Source organism: Drosophila miranda, chromosome 2, assembly GCF_003369915.1.
Source record: "Drosophila miranda strain MSH22 chromosome 2, D.miranda_PacBio2.1, whole genome shotgun sequence".
Classification (NCBI taxonomy): domain Eukaryota; kingdom Metazoa; phylum Arthropoda; class Insecta; order Diptera; family Drosophilidae; genus Drosophila; species Drosophila miranda.
In genome coordinates, this window is record NC_046675.1 from 13,452,256 (window position 1) to 13,473,472 (window position 21,217).

Sequence of the window (21,217 nt, forward strand, 5' to 3'; positions counted from 1 at the left end):
GAATGTACATAAGTCAGAGTGAAAGACAGAGAGAGAAAGAGAGAGACAGAAAGAGGGACAGAGAAAGAGAGAGAGAGAGCAAGGGCAGGGACAAATCGAGGATGAGATATTGCAAAATAATGAGACACAAAACATAATCAAAGATAAGTAAATGACTGATTCTGGATGAACACAAGACCTAGCGCAGCAACATCGATAAGAAAAGACATCGAACATCGAAAAGAACATCGATAGTCGCATATCGTTTATCGAACAGAGTTCATTCAACACCCCTCCTGCCTGACAGAACGAAAACAAATATGGAACATCGCCCAAAGCGAGATCGAGATCAAGTGTGTGTGTGAGAGAGAAGGAAATATGTATATAGCTAGAGAGAGAGAGAGAGATATCGAGTGAGTGAGTGAGTGAGTAAGAGGCAAGTGTTTCCATTTATAAGTATACAAAATTAAATAAAATTTTCAATCGTTTGGCCAATTCCTGTTTTCTTTTTTTTTCATTCTTTTTGTTTCAATTTGTAGCTTTTCGTTTTTAAAAGTAAATAATTAAAAATACATATATATTTAACTTAGATGACGTAACTTATGGATGACTAAATTATAGTGGGAGGATTTGTGCTTAAGAAGATCTTAGAAATTTCAACTTACCGTTAAGACAGTGCGCTTGATGTTTAAATTGTATTATTGTTTAATTTCAATGTTTTCTTTTTTTTATATTCAATTGGGTGTGGATTTTATTTAGTTTTAATTCATATTTTGAATTTTGTGTAGTTTAGTTATAGTTTTTAGTAAGTACCTAAGGACGGGGCTGGGCTTTCTTTTGTATTTTTTTGTAATGAAAAGAACTGGAATTTGATTTGAAAGAGATTTATTAAGTAAAGTTAAAGAAGTTAAAGATTGATTTATCCTTTTTGCATATATATGTATATATTCATATATATGCAGTTGTATTTGTATATATGTTTATAAGTGTTTAATAATTGGATTCATTGCTTGATTGGCTTCTATGGCTAATGTTTTAAGTACATTTTCTCCGATTTGTTTGATTTTTTATTCTTTAGCAAAGCACTGAACTCTTTCGATATATCGATATTCGATAAATTATGATATTTAATCTGTTTGCAACTGTAATCAACATCGGTGGGTGTTTTGCCAAAGATACGGTTACGAATACGGATCAGGAGAGCGCCCCATTTCGTTGGCGGGCTCTGGCCAAACGGCTCGGAATCGGGCGCTGTCCGCGATAATTTCTGATCAGCAAGACTTTTGATATACTTGGGGGAGTTCGAGAGAGATAGAGAGGGTTTCTCAAAAATAGTTCTGCCTGACAGATATTGCTTTTGGTTCAAGTCTTGTCGTTGCTTGCCTCACTCGATGCATTTCATTTAGTTAATAGTTATAGTTTGTATTTATTTTGGACGTTATGGCCTATGGACTAGAAGAAAGATTAGCTAATATGGCACAAAATGACACGAACAATAATTAGTCAACATTCACTACAGCACATGTTAAGAGTCGAACTAAAGAGCTAAAATAATAACTGACTTGGAAATCGATTGGAATTCTACATATAATACTTGTCAAAGTTTCCCTCCATTGAGTACTGGTCTCGGTATACATAATTTGATATCGTGATATCGTAATATCATTATCTTTTTTGGTTTCTTTCTTTCTTTCTTTCTTGTGTTTTTACTGATCTAAAAAAGCGTCTAAAGGTTCATACGTTTTAACGATAGAGAATTCAATGTCTTGTCTACGATTAGCATTGATATATGCATATTGTTTATAAGATACATAAGTACATCCTCGCTCTAGATATATTTATTTATGTATGTTCGTATATTACGTATTCGGTTCTTGGTTTTGATTCGATTATTTAGATAGTTCTGAAAACCTTTTTGATTTGTTTCACTCTTCTTCCGCCCTAAACATTCGTCTAATGGGAGAGAGGGGACATAGAGACTGGGGCCTAGAGAAGTGATCACATATGTACATAGTGGCTGAAGAAGCGGTCCTTGATGTCCGCGTGCTTGATCTTGCAGTGGGCCTTCATGTTGTCCCTGCGCGTGAACTTCTGCCCGCAGACGGGGCACTCGTGGCTCTGGGGCCGATGGATGTTGGCGTGGTGCCACCGGTTCGACACGATCTTGTTGCAGCTCACGCACCGGTACAGGGTGGGCAGCGTGCCCGACAGCTGCACGAACAGCGTGGAGTAGTCGATGTTGTGATCCCTCCGATTGGCCGCTGCGGCGGCGGCAGCTGCGGCTGCGGCTGCTGCAGCCGAGGAGCTCGATCCGCTCGAGCTGGAGCTGGGCTGGGGCGACAGCGGGGCGGACACTGAAGCTGGTGCGGACGAGGATAACGATGCGGATGCGGATGTGGAGGCTGGCTGATAGTGCGGCGAGGCCTGGGTGTGGCTGGGCGGCGGTGGCAGGGGCAACGGAGGCGCATGGTGGTGTCCATGGTAGCCGTGATTCGACAGGTCCAACTGCTGGCCGGTTCCATTAGTGCTGCCGTAGCTCTGGTCGCGGTACCCGCTGCTGTGGCTGCTGCTGCTGGTGGCGGGCGGCGAGTAGGCCGCCTCTGCGGGGCAGTCCACCAGGGAGCGGTGCAGCGGCTGGTGGGGATGCGAATGAGGGTGGGCATAGTGGGCCATGTGGTGCTGCTGGCGGCTGCAGCGGATGGCGCGCATGTTCAGCTCCTTGCACTTGTACTCGCAATTGTAGTTGTTGTCCACGTAAATCTCCGAGCCAGAGCCGGAGCCAGTGCAGGGTTCGTCTTCGTCTGGCGGTGGCGGGGCATAGACCACGGCTCGCCTGTACTTCGGCGGCGTGGCATGGTAGGAGGCGACTGCTGCCACTGCCACGGCCGAGACTTTGTCCTCCGCCTCTTCCGATTCGAGCTGCTCCTCGTCGATGTCCATGTCCCGATCGACATCCACCTCGTCGAGAGCCTCCTGCTCGTGCTCCTGGTCCAGGTCCGGCTCCCTGGCCTGATCCTGCTGATCGAGCTGTCGCGGATTGTTAAAACACTTAACGCGACCTGCAAACATTTGCTTGTTTCATATTAGGCGTCATCACTGTGGGGGTGTGGAGGGGGATCGGTGGGGGATCTGGGGGATCGCGATTCCCTTGCATTCCATGCGCACAGTGGGCTAAAGCCAATTGTCTGTGGGGTGTCTATGGGTGGGTGTCTCTAGGTGTCGCTAAGTTCAACGCTAAGTAGCCAGAGTAGGAAGTAGGCAAGAAACTCGTTTATAGGGTATATAAGATATGTGTGTATGGATAGTATATATATAAATATATACTACGAATATATATAGTATATAGGCAGGGTGTGTTTCTGTGTGTGTCGGTGTCGGTGTGTGTGAGGCTGTGAGGGCTATGCAAAAAGACAACAGACAGCTACTAGAGTTGGTTCTTTTTTCGGAACAATCTTTGCGTGTACGGGCGTGTGGGGGGGGGGGCAGAACATAACGGTAAGAACGAAGGAAAGAAAAACTCAATTCAAGTGAACGGCATTGACAATGACGGTTGGGGTGGGGTGGGAGGGAGGCTGCGGCTGTGGAAATCATAATTTACAAGATCGCTCGCTGGCAGGTGGCGGGTGGTACGTGGAGGGCAAGGAGGAAACAAATCAAGAGTCTTAATCTAATTTTGTGGTGTGGTTTTTTGGCAATCTATTGTAAACTGGAAAAAGTATAAACTCAAGTTATGTAAATCAAGGCTGGTCTTAAAGCTAGGGCGGCATCTCGATTCGGTTCGGCAGGACATTATAGCTCTAAAGTATAACAATTCAGCTAAATTAATTGTACTTTTGCATCAAAGCCAATCAATCAATCAATCAATCAATCAATCAACAGTGTGAAACGGATCGGGAGACTGGGATAAATCATAAATGAACTAAATGTAAATCAAGGTAAAATCAACTTTTGTCTCGTGTCATTTTGTGGCATCAACAATTTTGTTTTTTTCGTTTTTGGGCGCTCTTATCTTATAGTTCTGGCATTTGGTTTTCAAAACTTTATAATACAGTTCTCAACGTACACAATGATATTATTTCTTGTTCGTTTCATGAGGTGGTGGGAACGGATCTTTCGGGTCTTTTAGTACTTCAATGTTGCAACAGATTTTTAGCCATACTTTGTGGTACACATCAATATATATATTTATATGTATATGTGTGTGTGTGTGTTTATTATATTATTACATATTTATTTTATATGAGCAAATTCCAGTTCTCTTTTTTTTTTCGTTTCAAAAAAGGGTGTTGGTGAAAGGGGGGCGGGGGGGGGGCTTGGTGCGGGTTCTTTTAGCTGTAAGGTAATTTCAATTTTGGTTTAAATTTCGTTTTAATATTTCTGTGATTTTGTGAGGTTTTTTCTTGGTATTTTTCATTTCATTTGTGCGCTATCTGGAGCCAATGTGCGTGTGTTTCTCTCTGCTTTTCACTTTACCGTTACGTTCGAGTGTAGCTGCTCTCTCGCTAGCGATCTTTGGGGGCAGACACAGAGATGCAATCAAACAAGCACAAACAGACACATACACAGACACAGTTAAACATAGAGATTGAGAGAGTGACAGAGAGACAGAGATACAGAGAGAGAGAGAGAGAGAGAGAGAGAGTAGGCAAAAGAAAGGAATATTGGAATACACTTAGTTAGCTTTGGAAAATACCAATTGGAATAAACAGACAGTCAGAGTTACGGTTATCTCGTTACAAACAGTGATCTTCACATTAAATCATAAATGCAACAAATGTTAGTAGAAAATATTCAAAGGAAGAAAAAGTACAGGTGTCTGTAGCTGTGTGTGTGTGTGTTTCTGTGTGTCTGTGTGTGTGGCAGTAAAAAAAAAATAAAACGACATCGATTTGGAAGCTGTTTTAAGGAGGCGTATTCATAATATTTTCTGTGTTGACCAACACTGAAATGCTATCGATAGTTGGCTTGCTTTTGGTTTCGTTTTCATTTCTTAGACAATAAGTTGCAACATTAAAGACGAACAGAGAGATTTGGAAAAATTTTGTAGCGATTTTGGTTATGAGATGTGGTTTTTTTTTTTACATTTACTTTCTTAAAAAATGATGGATAAAAACTGAATGAAATGGGAACAGAAAGCGCGGCAACTTCTACGTTTCGTGTGTGTGGAAATTTATTTCATGTTTTATATTGTTTGATTATTTTTTATTATTTATAGATTTTTTTTGTTTAATTTGTTTTTGTGGTTTTGCTTGATGTTGTTGTTGTTGTGTGCGCCAATTGATCTATTAAACTGAAATGTTTCATTTGGATTGGATCGGTTGGGGGGTTGGGGATGGCATAACGGAGGCATTTTCGACTACAAACTAATTGGGGGGGGAAATTCCGATTGGTCTTAGGACTAAATTATGATAGCAGCGGCGGCGGAATGAAGAAGATGGGAAATCGATAAGTCGATAGGTTAAAAATTAAAAATTATACGTATAAAATTAAAATAAATCGATACATAAACGATAATTGTATGTGTGGGAGTGTGTGTATGGCTGAGGTGGTGTGTGTGTGTGTGTATGTGTGGGGGTGTGGGTGTCTATGTCTAGGTCTAGGCGTCTTAAAACATGCAACATGCGGCAAACATACAGCAAAAACTAAACCGTATTTACGATCAAGTCTCGTCTCGAGTGGGGAAACTCATCCTAAAAGCTATTCATACAATACGAGTATATATATATATGTAAATATCAATATCAAATATATAGAAATACCATACGATACGACAAACAACGAAATAATATATATATATTAAGATATGTACGAGTATGTATAGAGAGAGACAGAGAGATAGAGAGAGAGAGAGAGATATTCTGGTAGGAGGAGAGGTGTTGATCTGTTGCTCTAGCTAGCACTTTGGGTCGTACTCCTCTTAGGGTCTATCATTCAGAACGAATAGGCTACGGTAAGGCAAAGGATATAGTACTGTACTGTGTGGATAAAACTATGTAGGATTCTGTACTTACAAAGCATAAAAAGAAGTGGGATTCAAGGGTGTAATACTTGTCTCAGGGTAACAGATAAATATATAGAAATGCATGCAGGAACATTCGGGGGAACTACATGTATAGAGTGGAGACAGGCCTCAGTTGGGTTAAGATGAGAAGAGAGAGAGAGAGAGAGAGCTCTCTGTGTGTAGGATAAACCCTCTCCATTATATACATACATGTACTTCCTGGGGGGCCTTTGGGGTAGTGGGTTGGGGGGATCTCTATGGGGTTTACTCTACTTAATTAAATTAGGATAGTTTGCTCGGTTTGGTTAGAAGATAGTTATGGGGTGTAGAGTGGATGGAGGAACGGAAATTAAGCTACAAATTTTCTACAATTTTTTTTTAATACAGTTTGTCTTCGTTTTCTTTTGCTTTTGAGTCCAACGTTTGAACAACGGAAAATATATATGTACGTATATGTTTCGACCAAATATATAGCCATAGTACTATATAGAGGGTAGATATATAGTCTTTTGGTTTCGATTTCGAGTGCGTTAGGGTTTAAAAGCTCAGAGAGAAGAAGATCTTGTGTGATTGGTTGGTACTTGTAGTTGTAATTGTGCTAGCTTTGGTTCTGGCCTGCTGATATTCTGATCTGCTGATCTGCTGATTCTATGGGGCAGTACTCACCGTCAATGTTGTCCGTCTGATCGAGCTGCATCTGTTTGGCGTCGTTGTGATCATCGCGCGCGTCCGCCGCCTGCAGGGCGTGCTGCGACAGCAGCGTCGACATTTCCTCCGCGTGCAGCTTCTGCACACCGAAAGGGGGACAGACAGAGGGGAGAGCAAGAGAGTGGGAGAGAGAGAGAGATAGAAAGATGGGGAGAATTGTAGTAAAGTTCTGCTTTTTATTTGACCCAATTGCAAAATGCTGCCAAAGCCGATGCTTATCCTAGATTTACGTTACACAAAAACAGAGTCTAGTCTAGGGCCTAAGGCTAATCCTGAGCGGTGTGTGGGTGGCCTGCCGGCCCAACCGGCCTGGGGCTAAGGGCCGTCCTTGCCCACATTGATGGTGATGATGTCGGGGATGGTCGACGGCTGCTGCAGCTCCTGGAGCTCACGCTCGTAGCAGAGCCGGTGCGACTTGCACTTGTTGTGGTGGTTCACGATCTCCAGCCGGAAGTTGGAGTTGCCCTCCACGAAGCTGGTGCGGATGTCGGCCAGCTCGGGGCTCCACTTGCGGCAGTGCTTGCAGAACATCGTGTTGGCCCGCTCGTCGTACTGCAGCCACTCGAACTGGTACAGCCAGTTGGACCGGAAGCGTCCGCTCTTGCGGGAGGAGCTCCCCGTCGCCGCCACTCCGCCCCCCGTTGAGGATGGCGGCAGTAAGTGCTTCCTCTGCTGCTGCTGTTGCTGCTGCTTCTGTTGCTGCTGCTGTTGTTGTTGTTGCTGCTGCAGCAGGCGCTGCACGGTGGAGTCGAGGCTCTCCTGCTGGTAGTGCTGCTGCAGGCTCTTCAGCTGCGCCTCCACCGCCTGGTGGAGGAGCATCTGGTGCACGGACTTGCTGCCTAAATACGCCTCGCTCTTTTTCACCTACATGCACGCCGGGGGAAATCAGCTTGAGAAAACATTGTTCTGATAGAAGGAAGGATTTTCTGTTCTTTTGCGTCTTTTTCGCTTGAGACGTAGCATTGTTGAGATTTTTTCTTTTCTTTGTTGGCCGATATTCCGATATTTTGGAAAATGCAAAAACGTTTTTTCTCTACGACAAAACAACCAATCCTTCGTTCTGTTCCGACTCTGCTTTGATTTTCTTAAACAAAAATATACACAAATTTGGCAGCAGCTCTGTGGCTGCTTTTGGGAAGCATTTTGCAATTGGTTTGGCTTACAGTTAGATGGTCAAAAAGCTTTACAAGAATGTTCTGTACTGTATTATTAGCTGGAACCATCGAACCGGTTCAAAAAAAGAAAAAACCTTAACAAACTAATGCAGCAAAACAAAACAACGATCGTCGAAAGAGGTTCGGTTCATAGATTGACTGATTGACTGCCCCCAGAGTGGGGCACTTACCGGCAAGTAGTCGGGCGGCAGGCCCACATGGTGCTCCCGGTGCTGCTGCTGTTGCTGCTGGGCGTCCATCAGCTCCTGCTTGATGCTCAGCGACTGGCTGAGGCCGCTCAGGGCACTGGTCGCGCCCACATTGCCCCCACCGCCGCCCAGGTGGCCGCCGGTGGTCATCGAGAGCGGCGAGTCGTGACGGCCGCCCGCATCCTCGGACTCCGATGTGCTGCCACCTGTCTTGGGCACGGGGCTCGACTTGAAGTTGCCCTGCAACACGGAAAAGATACGAAAGATGACATTCAGTAGGCGAAAAACAGTTAAGTACCCAATAATCAAGCCCAGCATACTCTCCGCAAGGGTATCGTATCGCTATGACAACAACAATTGGCACGTGTGCCAGCGGTGGAGAGAGCGGCACGTGCCTAGGCCACAAAATTTTCACTCGCTGATAACGGACAGAAATAGCACAAATACCACACACGCAAACAATATTATTTGATCGTAGATCACTGGCCACAGCTGATAGCAGCCATCGCACTCCCCATGGAGGGGCAGACGCCCAAGGGGAAGGGCACTGTCATGTGAGGAGAGCGCGCGCGAGGCGCGAGGCAGCTACGTAAATGCCACAGATACCCGAAAATGTTGATACTGTTTGTTGTTTGTTTGCCTGCCGCCTGCCGCCTGCGCCCACCGCCCACCGACTGATAAGAAAAGTTTGGCAAAGCCAACGGCAATGAGGAACGAAGGCCACCGTGTGGGGGTGGCTCGAAACAAGGCATACCCAGGGAATATGCAGTTATTATAGGCTCATTGTATTCGGAAAACCCTAATACCCAATCGATCTTTTTTAGGAGACATCGATCAATCGATTATACCTATGACAGCAGCCAGATATGAGTATATTTTGGCTTTCTTTGGCTTCTTTTTGTTAAGAAATCTACTCAAGGTAGAGTGCAATACATATATTCCTCCTAATACTCGTAATATAACTTTATTAATGAGCTGGAGAATCAAAATTAAATTGTGGGAAGGTGAAAGAAATACAAAGAATACAGGTGATATATTGCGATAGTATCATTAGCATATTAGAGTCAGAATGAAGAAAAAGAAAACTCTTTGAAAGCCAGGTTTTTATATCAGCTATTCGAAGAGTATAGGATATACCATATATGTCTCCTCTACTACGACCTTCCGTACAACAAGGTTTTCTATATATCGAATTTAATTTCAGAACACTGCAATTTCGTTCAATTTTCATAACTAAAATTGTATCTATGCGTCTCCAAATCTCCCAATAACGAATATATTTTTTAAAAATTATTTTGATTGTGCTTTCCTACCAAAGAAAAAATGTATTTGGGAAAGTCCCGAACTATAAATATGACGCTAACAATCGATAAGCATAATTTCAGCACTAGTTATTTTAGCATTAGGTGCCAGTTTTTAGTTAATCTAGAGGTAGAGGTTAAAGCGTATGATAGAGAACGCAAAGGAATTCGCTGTAGCAAGGGGATACTTAGAGTTTGAGGCAATTGGATGTTTAGATAAATTAAAGAAATGTACATATGTGCTTCCCTAAGCATCCTTAAAGTTTTTTATTGAGAAGGAAAAGTGGCAAACTCAAATGAAAACAAAAATTAAGAATTATTTTAAAGCAAAACAGGCTTGCAATACATTTTTTTTTGTACGAATTTTATATTTGAAATACATATCTCAGAGACTATAAGAGCTAGAGAACCCACACTTTATATTCAGACTCTGGTGAAACAAAATCAGGAAAATCTATGGTATCCGCAGATAAGAGATGAAGATCATAGAGAATGGCCATATCTATCATATTGCCGAATCGGTTCGGATCATTTTTATAGCCAGAAGGAAGTTGCTACGCTACGCCTTCCACGCGTTACTCATTCTCTTTCTCCCTCTCACACACAGCCTTCCTCGTGCAGTGTGTCCGATCTGGCGGAGGAGAGCGAGATTAAACGAATGGTTTTTTTGTGAGAATCGAGAAAAACAGTATCGGGTATCGAATATCGGCAGGGGCCGCTTCTCTTATTCCCTTAGAAAAATAGCATTAAATATTGACAGGTTTTCTTTACAAAAAAAAATAAACAAAAGTTCTACTTTTAATTTAATTGATTATAAATTAACTAAAATCATCAAAAACTTTGAATTGTTTTTCAAAAAACGCACGAAAATCAAATTCAGTAAATTGCGGCAAATTAATTAAGAAATTCAATATACAAATCGGCAAAAAAAATTTTCTACAAAAAAGAAAAGGGCAGATATAACAATTTAACAACTTCATTGTCCTGTAACTAATAAATATTTGACGCCTGATTTGATGTGAGATAATTTCTAATTAAATTTAATTGTCAAACAATTAAAATTCCCGAACAGAAAAAAACGCATCAACTTTAAATTGCGGAAGTGCCAACCGCCAGAGCTGGCAGTTGTTTAGGTTTGAGCGCACAAAAAAAGTCAAACAATTTAATTACGAATACAGCAATTATGCGAGGAGCCAGTTAATAAAGCAATTAAAGAATACTCGCATGTGGGACAAATGCAAATGTTTAAATGTGACAACAAAAAAACTGGGGATATGAGCTGTAGGTTGTAGGAGATGCCTAAATGCTATCCATCAGATGGGTATTCCATTTCTATCTACGAGAACATATCTTACACATATTTTGTCAAAATATTCATGGTCTTCTTCTGACGATCGTCCCCTTTTATGAAGCTATGATCCATCGTTCGATCGAAACACATTGCAGGGCTTCGATTATCCACAAGGATAATAGGTCGAGACTCGATTGTTTGCTCACCTGAGAGTCCTGCGGGTAGTGCCTGTCCTGGGCATGGGCCGCGTTCGCATGGTGGCTCGAGGACAGCGAGTTATCACAGTTGGATGATGAGTTCTTACGTCTGCGCTTACTACTACTCAGCTGGTCCACCGGGGTGGTGGAGAGCTCCCTCTCGCGGTCTCTGCTGCTGTCCCGCTCTCGTTCTCTTTCCCGCTCTCGTTCCCGCTCCCGTTCCCGCTCCCGATTGTTGTTGTTGTTGCTGCTGCTGTTGTTGTTGTTATTGTTGTTGCTGGTGTTGCTGATGTTGCTGATGTTGCTGTTGTTGTTGTCCTTGGTGCTGTAATCGAGCTGCAACAGCTCGTCGCGACTGTCGGCCCGCTCGAGGGTGCCCCGCTCGCTGCCACGGTCGCTGCATGCATCGCCGCGACTATTGAGGGCATCGGCGCTGGCACTGCGACTGGCAGCAGCGGCCGCCAGAGCAGCAGCAGCCACCGCGGCCGCCGCTGCCGCACTGGCGCTGCCCACGCTGGGAGATCGTTCGCCGGCACTGGGCGTCGTCAGGCCCAGAGCCGCGGCGGCGGCATTCACGCTGCTGCTGCGCTGCGACAGCTCGTCGCGCAGGTCGCGTTCGCAGCGGGAGCGCAGGGAGTCGCGTGAGTCTCGCACCCCGTCGCCCACCCCGAGGCCGCCGCCCCCATAGCTGGAGGAGGGTCCGCGGCCGGTGGGGGAGCTGGCGGCCGAGTCGCGCAGCTTGTCGCAGTCGGACCGATAGTTCAGATTGTTGTTATCTGTGAGACCGCGCACCTGAAGCAATGCAGAAGGTAGATATTTTGTTGTATTCATTTATATTCGGGGGTATTGCTGTGAGACCGGAAGTACAGTCAACGCGGCGAGAACTTAGGAGAATTTTATTAAAGGTATAGAAAGGCTGTTCGGGGTCACCAAAGGTGTCTAGACTAGTATCTTTGGTACTGTTGTGAGTCCTTGCACCTTATTTGTTTACTAAAATTCTCCTTTTAATTCCCAATTAGTGACTTCGTCTCCCTTGGAATGTAACCCACCTGCAGGCTTTCGGCCGTCTTGAGAAACATGGGCAGCGAGCTCTGGCCCACATTGACCTCGCCCTTGTACATGAAGTCGAGCAGAGATCGCATCTCTGAGTATCTGACATCTTTCAAGTAGATGATGGGATGTGGATGTTGATTCTGTAGGAAAATCGTCTCGAAATATGGACTGCAGGCGGACAGTATGGTCTGATGGGCCTGCAAATAGGGAAAATACATTCGTTATTGATCATCGTCTTGGGAATTCATGACTGTAAGACGTTACCTTGACTGTTTCGCCCTCGCAGGCGAGCGTGACATCGCAGAGCGCCTCACGCTGCAGCAGGGAGGTGAGGACGCCGGTCAGATTTGTGGGATGATTGTTCCAGCGTAAGCAGAATTGCTGGTCCATCGCTCCTTGGTCAGTGTTGTACCTGCAAGAGAGGTGATAAATGGGTGGAAATACCATTAGATATCGTGGGATTGCTGATAGGTGTTAACACATTTGACTGGTTTCAACCGGAATCGATTAAGTATTCGCTTGATTAAGTTATTTATCAGTAACATGGTTCGGTTAGGATTGTATTGGAGATTGGTGGGCTCTCTATTTCTGGCCACTGACTGTGTTCTACCTCTAGGAAACGGAAGCAATTAACTGCTTAAACTGTTATCTTTATCACTCCTCCCATTCCGATGCCGATGCCGTAGCCGATTCCGAGGTCGATTGCGTGGGTGTGTAACAAGAAATGCCAATGATAATTTGTCATTAAACACAATTGTTCATTACAATTGCTGGATGCTGTTCTCAATTATTTATTGCATTTCCGTTTGCCGATAACACGGACCGCAATCCCCCCCACCCCCACCGCACGCACGCCGCACACGCCGCACACTTGTGTGGCCAGACTTGGCATCAGTGTGCGTGGCGTGGCGTGGCGTGCATGTGTGTGTTTGTGGAGTGTTAATTGCCATTTGTTGCCGCCATGTTTTGCTGCTGGCTAACTGTTAATTACTCAGCCAAATAGACAAATTTAGTTGTAAGCCAACCTGAGAAGCAGTGAGCGAGGAGCAGCGGGGCATAATTAATGGCCGTTCGGTCTTATCTATGGGATATTTATGGAGCCCTCCGTTGTCCGGCCCCGCAAAGAGAGGAAGAATTTTCCTCGGTGTAGGTCCACCCGAATCTGCTCGATCTGCCCTCGCGCCTACGTGCTTTACACCGGGGCCTAGCCTCTCTGTGTGTTGTTTCTCTTTTACAATTCCCTGGAATCTATCCCTAATCTTAACGGTCTGCGGGCAAAGTTCTAATGGGAAACGTCAGTCCGTTGGCGGGGGGGCAAGGTGGTGGCGGCCGGAGGGGAGCCCGATTTGATAAGAAGCACTTTTGCTTTTCTTTACAATCCATTCCGACCATCGGGCGAGCGTAAACAATACAATCACAACAAGAGAGAGGAAGAGAGGAAGCGAGCGAGAGAGCTTTGGCATTTGGCTTGCGAGAGCTTTTTTGCCGGCGCCGAAGAACTTTTTCGCAAACGAACGGCAGAAGAGAGCCGAAGGCGTTGTGAGGGGTTCCACGTGCGAGAGAGAGATTAGATCGAGTGAGTGCGAGCATAACAATAATAATAATTACAGCTACAGCTATAGCGGGTGCGTGCGTGTGTGTGTGTGTGTACGTGTGGGGGGCCTCAGCGCTGTCGTAAGCGTTTTTTATTGGCCCGCCGCCCTGCCCCGCAGCCACTTCCACATCCACCGATTACGTTCTTTGTTTGTGTTGCTTTTAGAACCAACGAAAAAAAAAGGCACACACATCAGCAAACGCGACTTTCATTTTCATTCGCACAAATCTTAGTTTTTTGGGTGCGGTACAGGGTATATATGCAGAGCCCTATATCTGGCAGTAATATGGTAGATTTTGATAAATCACACAGTGCCGGACCTAACTTTTGAGTTTACTGCTGTTTTAAGAGCTTTTCCAGCGCAATTTTCAAAAGAAAAATAGTTTTATCTGATTAATCAATCAATTTTCCCTAAGTTTGGCTAATTTTTATAAGCGTGACTTTATTGCATTATTTTTTACAATTTTATCCCATAAATTAATCAGTTTTCCATAAGATTGGCTAATTTGTATAAGCGTGACTATGTTGCATTATTTTTTACAAATTTTTCAAACGATGGAGTCTATTATCTACTACTGAAACTATCGTTGTTCAAAAGTTTCCAGAAACAAGATGATTTTCCACTCAATAGACAGCAGATAGCAGGTATCTTCATAGTCGAAATGGGTGCCGCCTGTCTTGGCGCTCTCTTGTAAATGTTTATAAATTGTGTGTGCAAACGAATTGCGAATTATTTTCATTTGGTAGTACAATTCGCTTGCCAGATATCTATTTGCATATATCTATATAATCATACACGAGTGTATATGCAAAACTTTTCAGGCATTTCGCAAGATAGATCTTGGATCTACTATAAAATGCTGTAAAGATGGATATCTCGTGGAACACGAAAAGAGAAACTATAGCATAAATTATTAGTTTATAGATAAGCTTTTTTTTTTTGATAACAAATAATATACGATGACATCATAAATCGGTTGTAAATTTCACTAAAATAGGTCTGGGAAACCCGAAAGTTATCTGTGAATATATTTCCGTGGTTAAACAAATCGACAAGCGATGACTCAATGAATATTAACTATATAACAGAGTACCTTTGGAAGGTTTTACAGGGAATATACTAGCTAGCAAACCGCTCTGTAATCACTATTATGAACCGACTCATAAAACCCGATTAAATATCCCCTAAATACATCACTTAGAGTCCCACTTTTGGCTGTCATTCTATCCGGCTGTCCCCCCACCAAATCTTAACTTTTTGTTTGCTTTAATTACTTTACTTTTGGCATAAAAACCAAGGGGGGGATGGGTAATAAAAGAGATCGCCGGCGCCAACAGCGACACAAAAAAGAAACAACAAGCCAAGCATTTTTTAGATACTTATATCCCCTCCCCCTCTCTGTTTGCATTCGCTGTCAGCACCAACGCCGGCGTCAACGTCAACGTCAACGTCAACGCCAGCGTCAGCGTCAGCGCCGCATGCGATTGCAGTTTTTATTTTCACTTGCGCTTTCAATGCAAATTTGCAATAAAAGCAAACAAACTTTTGTTGCTGCTGCTGTTGCTGATGCTTTTGTTTAATTAATGAGAACTTTTACTTTCGCTCGACGCCGGCTGCGCTGCGGGCGTCGCTGCTGCTTACGTAAATTGTTTAAAAATATTTACGCGCTTATCAGCCGGAGAGAAAGAGGGAGGGAGAGAGAGGAGCCTGGGCTGCAGGGGCAGGCGATCAGCAAATTGCGCAATATGTTAAATGCCGCTCAAGACGTGCCACGGCGCTGCTGTAACGCCGCGAATCAATATCAAGCTGCAGATACAGCGGCAGCGTCAGATAAAGATAAAGATTGAGATAAGAATAAAAGAAAAACAGTTTGTCACGCGTCAACGGCATACTTAGATAATCAACGCTAACTGCCAGTCATACAGCCACAGCCTCACACAGATACACGCACACGCACACGCACACAGAGGCACAGATACACCCCGAGAGCGAGAGCGGACCACGGGGCGTATCAGTAATGGCCTTCAACTTTTAGTTAGTGGCGCCTTATCGTCCGAGGCAGCGATGCCGCCGCGCTGCCAGCGCCTCTCAGCTGTTATGTTCCGCTGTAAGAGCGCGTCCCCCCCTACCGCTCCCCCTACCCATCCCCCTCCACTACACGCACTCGACTCGTAGTTTTTCAATTTACACGTTCTAAATAGTTTGAGCAAAGCCGCACGAGTATGAGTGTATCTGAGAGATACACGAGCACTCTAGAGTGGGCTCCTGCGGCAGAGGGGGTAGCGGGGGGGAAAACAGCGATAATAATTATAAATACAAAGTAGTTTGTTGACGTTTGAGGTTCGTTTGTTCGCTCGTTCGTTGTTCGGTTTCCAATTTTCGCTCCGCCGCTGCGCTGCCGCTGCCGCCGTCGCCGCTGTTTATCTTTCGACTTAGAACTTTACATGTTGGCGTAGGTTGACCGCTCCCCGCACCCCGCTTTCCCCCCCCGACTGTGAGCGCTGTAAATTTACCGTTTGCCGTGCCGTGCTGTGCCGTGGCGGGGTTCAACGAACGCTGAACGAGACGACGGCGCCCACATGGTCATTACGACGCTGGTATCTGTCAGATACAATTTGGGCCTCAGAGCAGATCGATAATTGCTTTCGTTACGCGGCTGCCCTTCAGAGAGCATAAATCAATGCTGAAAATCGCACAAAGATGCGTTCAAACCGATAGCCAAATGAATAATTTGAATTTATTAATACACACAGATACAGATACAGATGCACAGCTACAGATACACTTACACTTACACATATGCAGAAGGCAAACGAGATCAAGATTAGCGCCCCGGATCGCGGTTCACCTTGACTCAATGGTCAAATGTGCAAAATGAACAACAACTTCATAGATACGTAGATACATAGCTGCTTGGACTACGGGCAGCATGAATCAGCATTTGCAAAAGGTTTGGCCAGCCTCAAAAGCAGCTTGTAAAAGATGAAGGTCGCCTGTTACAGATACAGATACACACACACAGAGATAGAGATGGAGAGATAGATCATGATTGATTAAGCCCGGCCTGTAAACAGAGGCCAAAAACTCCATTTAGCCTTTGGCTTGGGGCTTGGCCGGACCGCGAAAACCATACGAATGTTGAGCAAGGTCAAATGTAGGAGGTTGCTGGGCAGAAAGGCCCAGCCGCAAGTAGGTCACGATGCCAGATGCCAGACAACCGATGTGGGGGCGGACTGGGTGTGTGCGGTATTAGGCTAATGGGTCTTACAGGTTTTCGGAATCAGTTACCTTCTTTTTTGGGGCCCACTTGGGATTTCCAGTTATGGCAGAACACGTTTTGTCTACAGAATTTATGGCATGTCTTGAAGGGAAGCCCAGCACAGTGCCTGCCTATTGTTTGGCAAAACCTTTTTTTTTAAACAGAAAATCATAGGGATAGGGTGATGAATCGAAGACTGACCGAATCTTGGCCCAAATACAGACCAATCTTGGAATGAAATGAGTGTTTTTCCTGCCCAAAGAAGCCATCAAGAGATGGAGAGGCCTTTTCGAAATGATTTTATTTCGCATTTCCACTGTTGACCATTTGTTTTGTCTCCCTGGATGCTGGCTGCCAAATAAAATGGAAATTTCCATGGCATTTACATGGCGACAAGCGGCCAAAAGCTAATAATTTCAGTTGTCGCTCGTTGAGAGATATTTTTAGTGGCAAGCAGAGGAGGCGGAGGGGGTCGACCAGTGCAGGCCAGGCCACCAAAAGATACATTTTACATTTTGTCAGATACAAATGTGTTAATTGCCTGGCAGTGCGTGGCCAGGCATAGAACGCCCACACGCAGATGCATCCCCAGTGCACAGTGCACACAGGAGACACCAGTGCGAATCTGTGTCGTGCAGCGGCGTGTGGGCGGCCGAGAAGTGCGAAATAGTGTAAAATGAGCGACAAATGAAATTAGCCGCCTGCTCGCAAGTCGCGACTGTGTTTAGGGGCACGGTGGTGCTGCCCCACGGTGATGATGTCACCTCTCTCTCTCTCTCTCTCTCGCTCGCTCCCTTACTTTCTTTCTGTAATAATTACAGTTATGCGGTGTTACTCTTGTGGGTGCCCCAGAGCCATAATCTGGAATCCGGCCAAGCAGCAGCCTCTCGCTCTCGAGTGCCTTGGCTTGGCTTTGAAGCTGTCCACGCATCTCGAGGAGCTGTCTTTCATTGTGCCGTGCCGTGGGCCGTACTCGAGATTCGATTGGAGACCCCAAAAGGCAGCCTTGGGGTTGGTTGGATCTTTGGGGCTTCCTTTAGACAGCGACCAAATTTTATTGGCTGCTAAACGAAGAGCTTGTCATTGGATCGTGCTGTCGAAATTAAACGAGGCGTATGCTTAATATATTATTGCGCATACGTCACGTGGTGCACGGCAACGCAACTCAATTAACACACGGCGAAGCAGAGGCATGTATGCAAATTGCATTTATCGAAATAATTAAAATTTATCTTTGGCAAAGGCAAGGAATTACAAGAACTATCTACATACATATGTATCTACCCGTTCGAGCAGCTATTGGCCTGGCCAATTGCGTCAAGTGTCTCTGTGCCAGACACTTTTTAGGCAATTAAATTCGCTAATTTCCCCTTGATACTCGCGCATTCAGTAAGGATGATGCACAAATTCTGACAGTTGTTGGCGTGGGCAGCCGAAATGCATGTCACTCCTCCGCCCATCCCCGCCAGTCCGTCCGTCCCCACTCACTGCCTGCCTTGCCTCGGATATTTGCAATTACAATGACACTCTGGTGGATGGTGGATGGTGGAGAACGCTGCTCGGCTGACCCAAATTCGAACTGACGAACACACTTAGAAATTGTCTGCGAGAGAGCAGCGACAACAACTTGGATAGCACTAAGTACACGCAAACAACATGACAAAACAAACAGCCAGCGAAGGCGTATATATCTTTCTATACTGTGTGCGTCTGTGTGCGTGTGGGCCCACTTAAACCCTGCCAAAAGCAACCTCAGGCGGCACATGAGCAATGAGCAGCGCGCGCCTCCGCGTGGGCAGACCAAAGCTGCCTCGCAGTCGTGTCGGTGGCAGCGTCGATCCCCAACATGTGGCCCTAATTCATGCAAACAAAAAGAAGAAAAACCTAAACCTCAAGGTATTAAGTGGTTTGGAGGGCTTCTGTACCTTCTTTAGGATCATCCTGGTATCCTTCTAAAGGTCATCATCCAAGGAGATCAAAACAAAAACATCCCAGTTCTAATATTAAACTTGACCAACAAAACACGCCCCAAAAACAATACCTATAAATAGATGGAAGGAGGAAAGAGGAAGAGCGATTATAAATATGCAATCCATTCGGGGCAAACAAAATAATTTATGTTTTTGTTTGCAAATACTTGGGAGGTATTCGGCATTTGGCGTGTCTTCCGATCTGTCCAAGGTGCGGCGGCGGGATGTAGGTAGAGGTCCATTTTGAAGCTTTTTTTTCCTTCAGCCTACCCTCTCACTCGGTCTGCCTCTCTTTCACTCTCGAAATTTATTTATAACACACGAAAATAAACTGCAAGAACAACAAGAACGAGCAGAATTTGCTAAGGGAGCAAAAAAAAAAAGGAAGGAAGGCAAAGGCAAAGGCTAGAGATGGCAGCGTGAGGCACGAGGCAGCACGATGAAAGATAGAGTGCTCTCTAAAGTGCTGCCATCAAGCGGTATCTCTCTTCAGACGGTCCATCTCTAGGACTCAGAGAAACAGCCGCAGATCCGAGCGGCAGATCATCATTTCCTCTCCCTCTCCTACGACGATGGGTGCCTGGGTGCCTAGGCTGATATGTGTGCCACACACAGAGGCATAACCCAATAGGGTTGTGTCCCATCCCCCCAGCCCCCCCGTCCTGTTATACTCTTATACATCTTATACAATGGCAGAGTGTGCGGCGGGGCAATATTTGCACAGTTGGTGCGAAACAAAGCTCGCACAGAAAAAATGTTTTGGCTGCGCTGCCTCTTGCGCAGCGGCAGGAAAAAATCCACAAAAATCACACAAAAAAAATGTATAATAAAAATATTGCATAAATATATAAATAAATAAATAACGCGGCGCAAAAAGGTAACAACAATGCAGTGCCTCTGTGCCTCTGTGCGTTGGGTGTTGAAGCGTTCTGGTTCGGTTCTGTTCGACGTATATTTTTTATTATTTTAAGGCCCCAAATTTTGTATTGTAGAGCCCCCCACCCCACGGGGGGAGAGTCACTGAAATTTGTCAGCTGTGTGGCGAATGGAACGAGAAATGGGTGTGTCTTGGGGGCTAATCCTTCTCAAAAATGCAAGCTCTACATAATATTTTGTATTCCATCTCTGGTTAGGAATATCTGGGGTATCTGGAACAGAAGGGAACCTGTATTCCAGTACTGTAACACTTTCGTAGCTGAAAATCTTGATCAGAACATCCCACATTCATATTTATGGAATCTACTGACTCCCGCTGAAGAACGAGAAAAGAAAGATCTTGTATTTCTGAAAAGATAACCCCTAGAGGTGGTCTGAGGGTTCCAGCCAAATCGGTGGAACATTAAATTCCAAAAATATCATCCATAATAAACTTACGAATTATTTGGAATTCTGGCAAATCAAAACCCAGTTTATTACCAAGAAAAACATCTAAATCAACTAAACCCCAGATTATATAATAAATGTGGAATGAACTCTGACCCCCAGTGCCATTCTGATCAAAGCTAGGGCTTGTAAGCGCCTCCAACCCCCATGGGCACCCGCTAGATAACCTTTCTTTAAAGGGGGGTTTTATTTTAGTGTTCATGGGTGGGCCGCACAGGGCAGGGGCTGTGAAGGGGCGTGGTCCGTGTTCGTTTGCCTTTAATCTAAATTGGCACACAGTAATGACCGTGTGTGTGCGAGTGTGTGTGCGTGTGTGAGGCGATCGCCCATGTCTTCCATATACAAATGTTCGTACAGATATCTCTCGCGATCTCTCGCACTCGCCGATCGCCGCTTGCCGCTCGCCCTCCCTCTCTCTGTCTCTCCACTCCTTGGCGCTGTTCTGCCTGGTTCGTGCACACCCTTAATTGTGTAAAATAAATTGGCGCTGCCAGCAAAGCTGTCGCTGTCGCCGTCGCCGTCGACGTTGCCGTTTGACGTCAGCTCAAAGCTTTTTTTCTTTCTAATTTTTTGTTGCTTTTTTTTTTTTGGGTAGCACTCTTTTTGTTGTAGTTTTTGTTGCTATAATCGCGCACAGATTGTAAAAATTTAAATTTATAGATAATTTTCGCATGTTTTAGGTTTTTCGTCCACACACACACACACACACACAAGCACAAGCACACACAGATACTAGTGTAAGTGCTGCGCTGTGTGAAAATATTTCGTGTATATTTTTAGAGATAACTTTTACGCATGACTTGATATGCTAAATTGAATTGTGTGCCAGTGCCAGAGAGGGGGCGGCCAGGACGGCGAAATACCTTTATTTTACATCGTACACATACGCGCACTGCCAGATACGTAGGTAGATAATAGATGGCCATTCGGGCAGATAGTTGGGATCGTATGGGACTCTGATGTAAGTGATCCGAGGGCTGCCACGTCCCTGGGTCTCTGGTCTGGTGTAGTTGTGTTCCACAGATAAGAAACGTCAAATATTCGGAATTTTTAGTTGTAGGACAGTTGAAGGTAGCTTACAAAAACAGCCCATCTATAGGGAAGCGAAGGGAAGAAG

At 44.9% G+C, this 21,217-nt stretch overlaps 1 protein-coding gene across 4 annotated transcripts in view; it reads right to left on the reverse strand.

The window, feature by feature from the left end:
* LOC108156841 (sex determination protein fruitless) overlaps positions 1 to 21,217 on the reverse strand; it is a 95,044-nt gene that overhangs the window by 9,427 nt on the left and 64,400 nt on the right. For 2 of the 4 annotated variants that reach the window (XM_017288557.2, XM_017288556.2), the window contains exons 2-6: positions 12,158 to 12,305; positions 11,890 to 12,090; positions 10,850 to 11,632; positions 8,034 to 8,291; positions 6,647 to 6,767 (exon numbers count right to left, since the gene is read on the reverse strand). In XM_017288557.2, the coding sequence (XP_017144046.2) occupies positions 6,647 to 6,767; positions 8,034 to 8,291; positions 10,850 to 11,632; positions 11,890 to 12,090; positions 12,158 to 12,305 (1,511 nt within the window). Of the gene's footprint in view, positions 1 to 847; positions 3,039 to 6,646; positions 6,768 to 6,850; positions 7,553 to 8,033; positions 8,292 to 10,849; positions 11,633 to 11,889; positions 12,091 to 12,157; positions 12,306 to 21,217 lie in introns of those variants that run through there. The other 2 variants (XM_017288555.2, XM_017288558.2) reach the window with 2 other exon arrangements.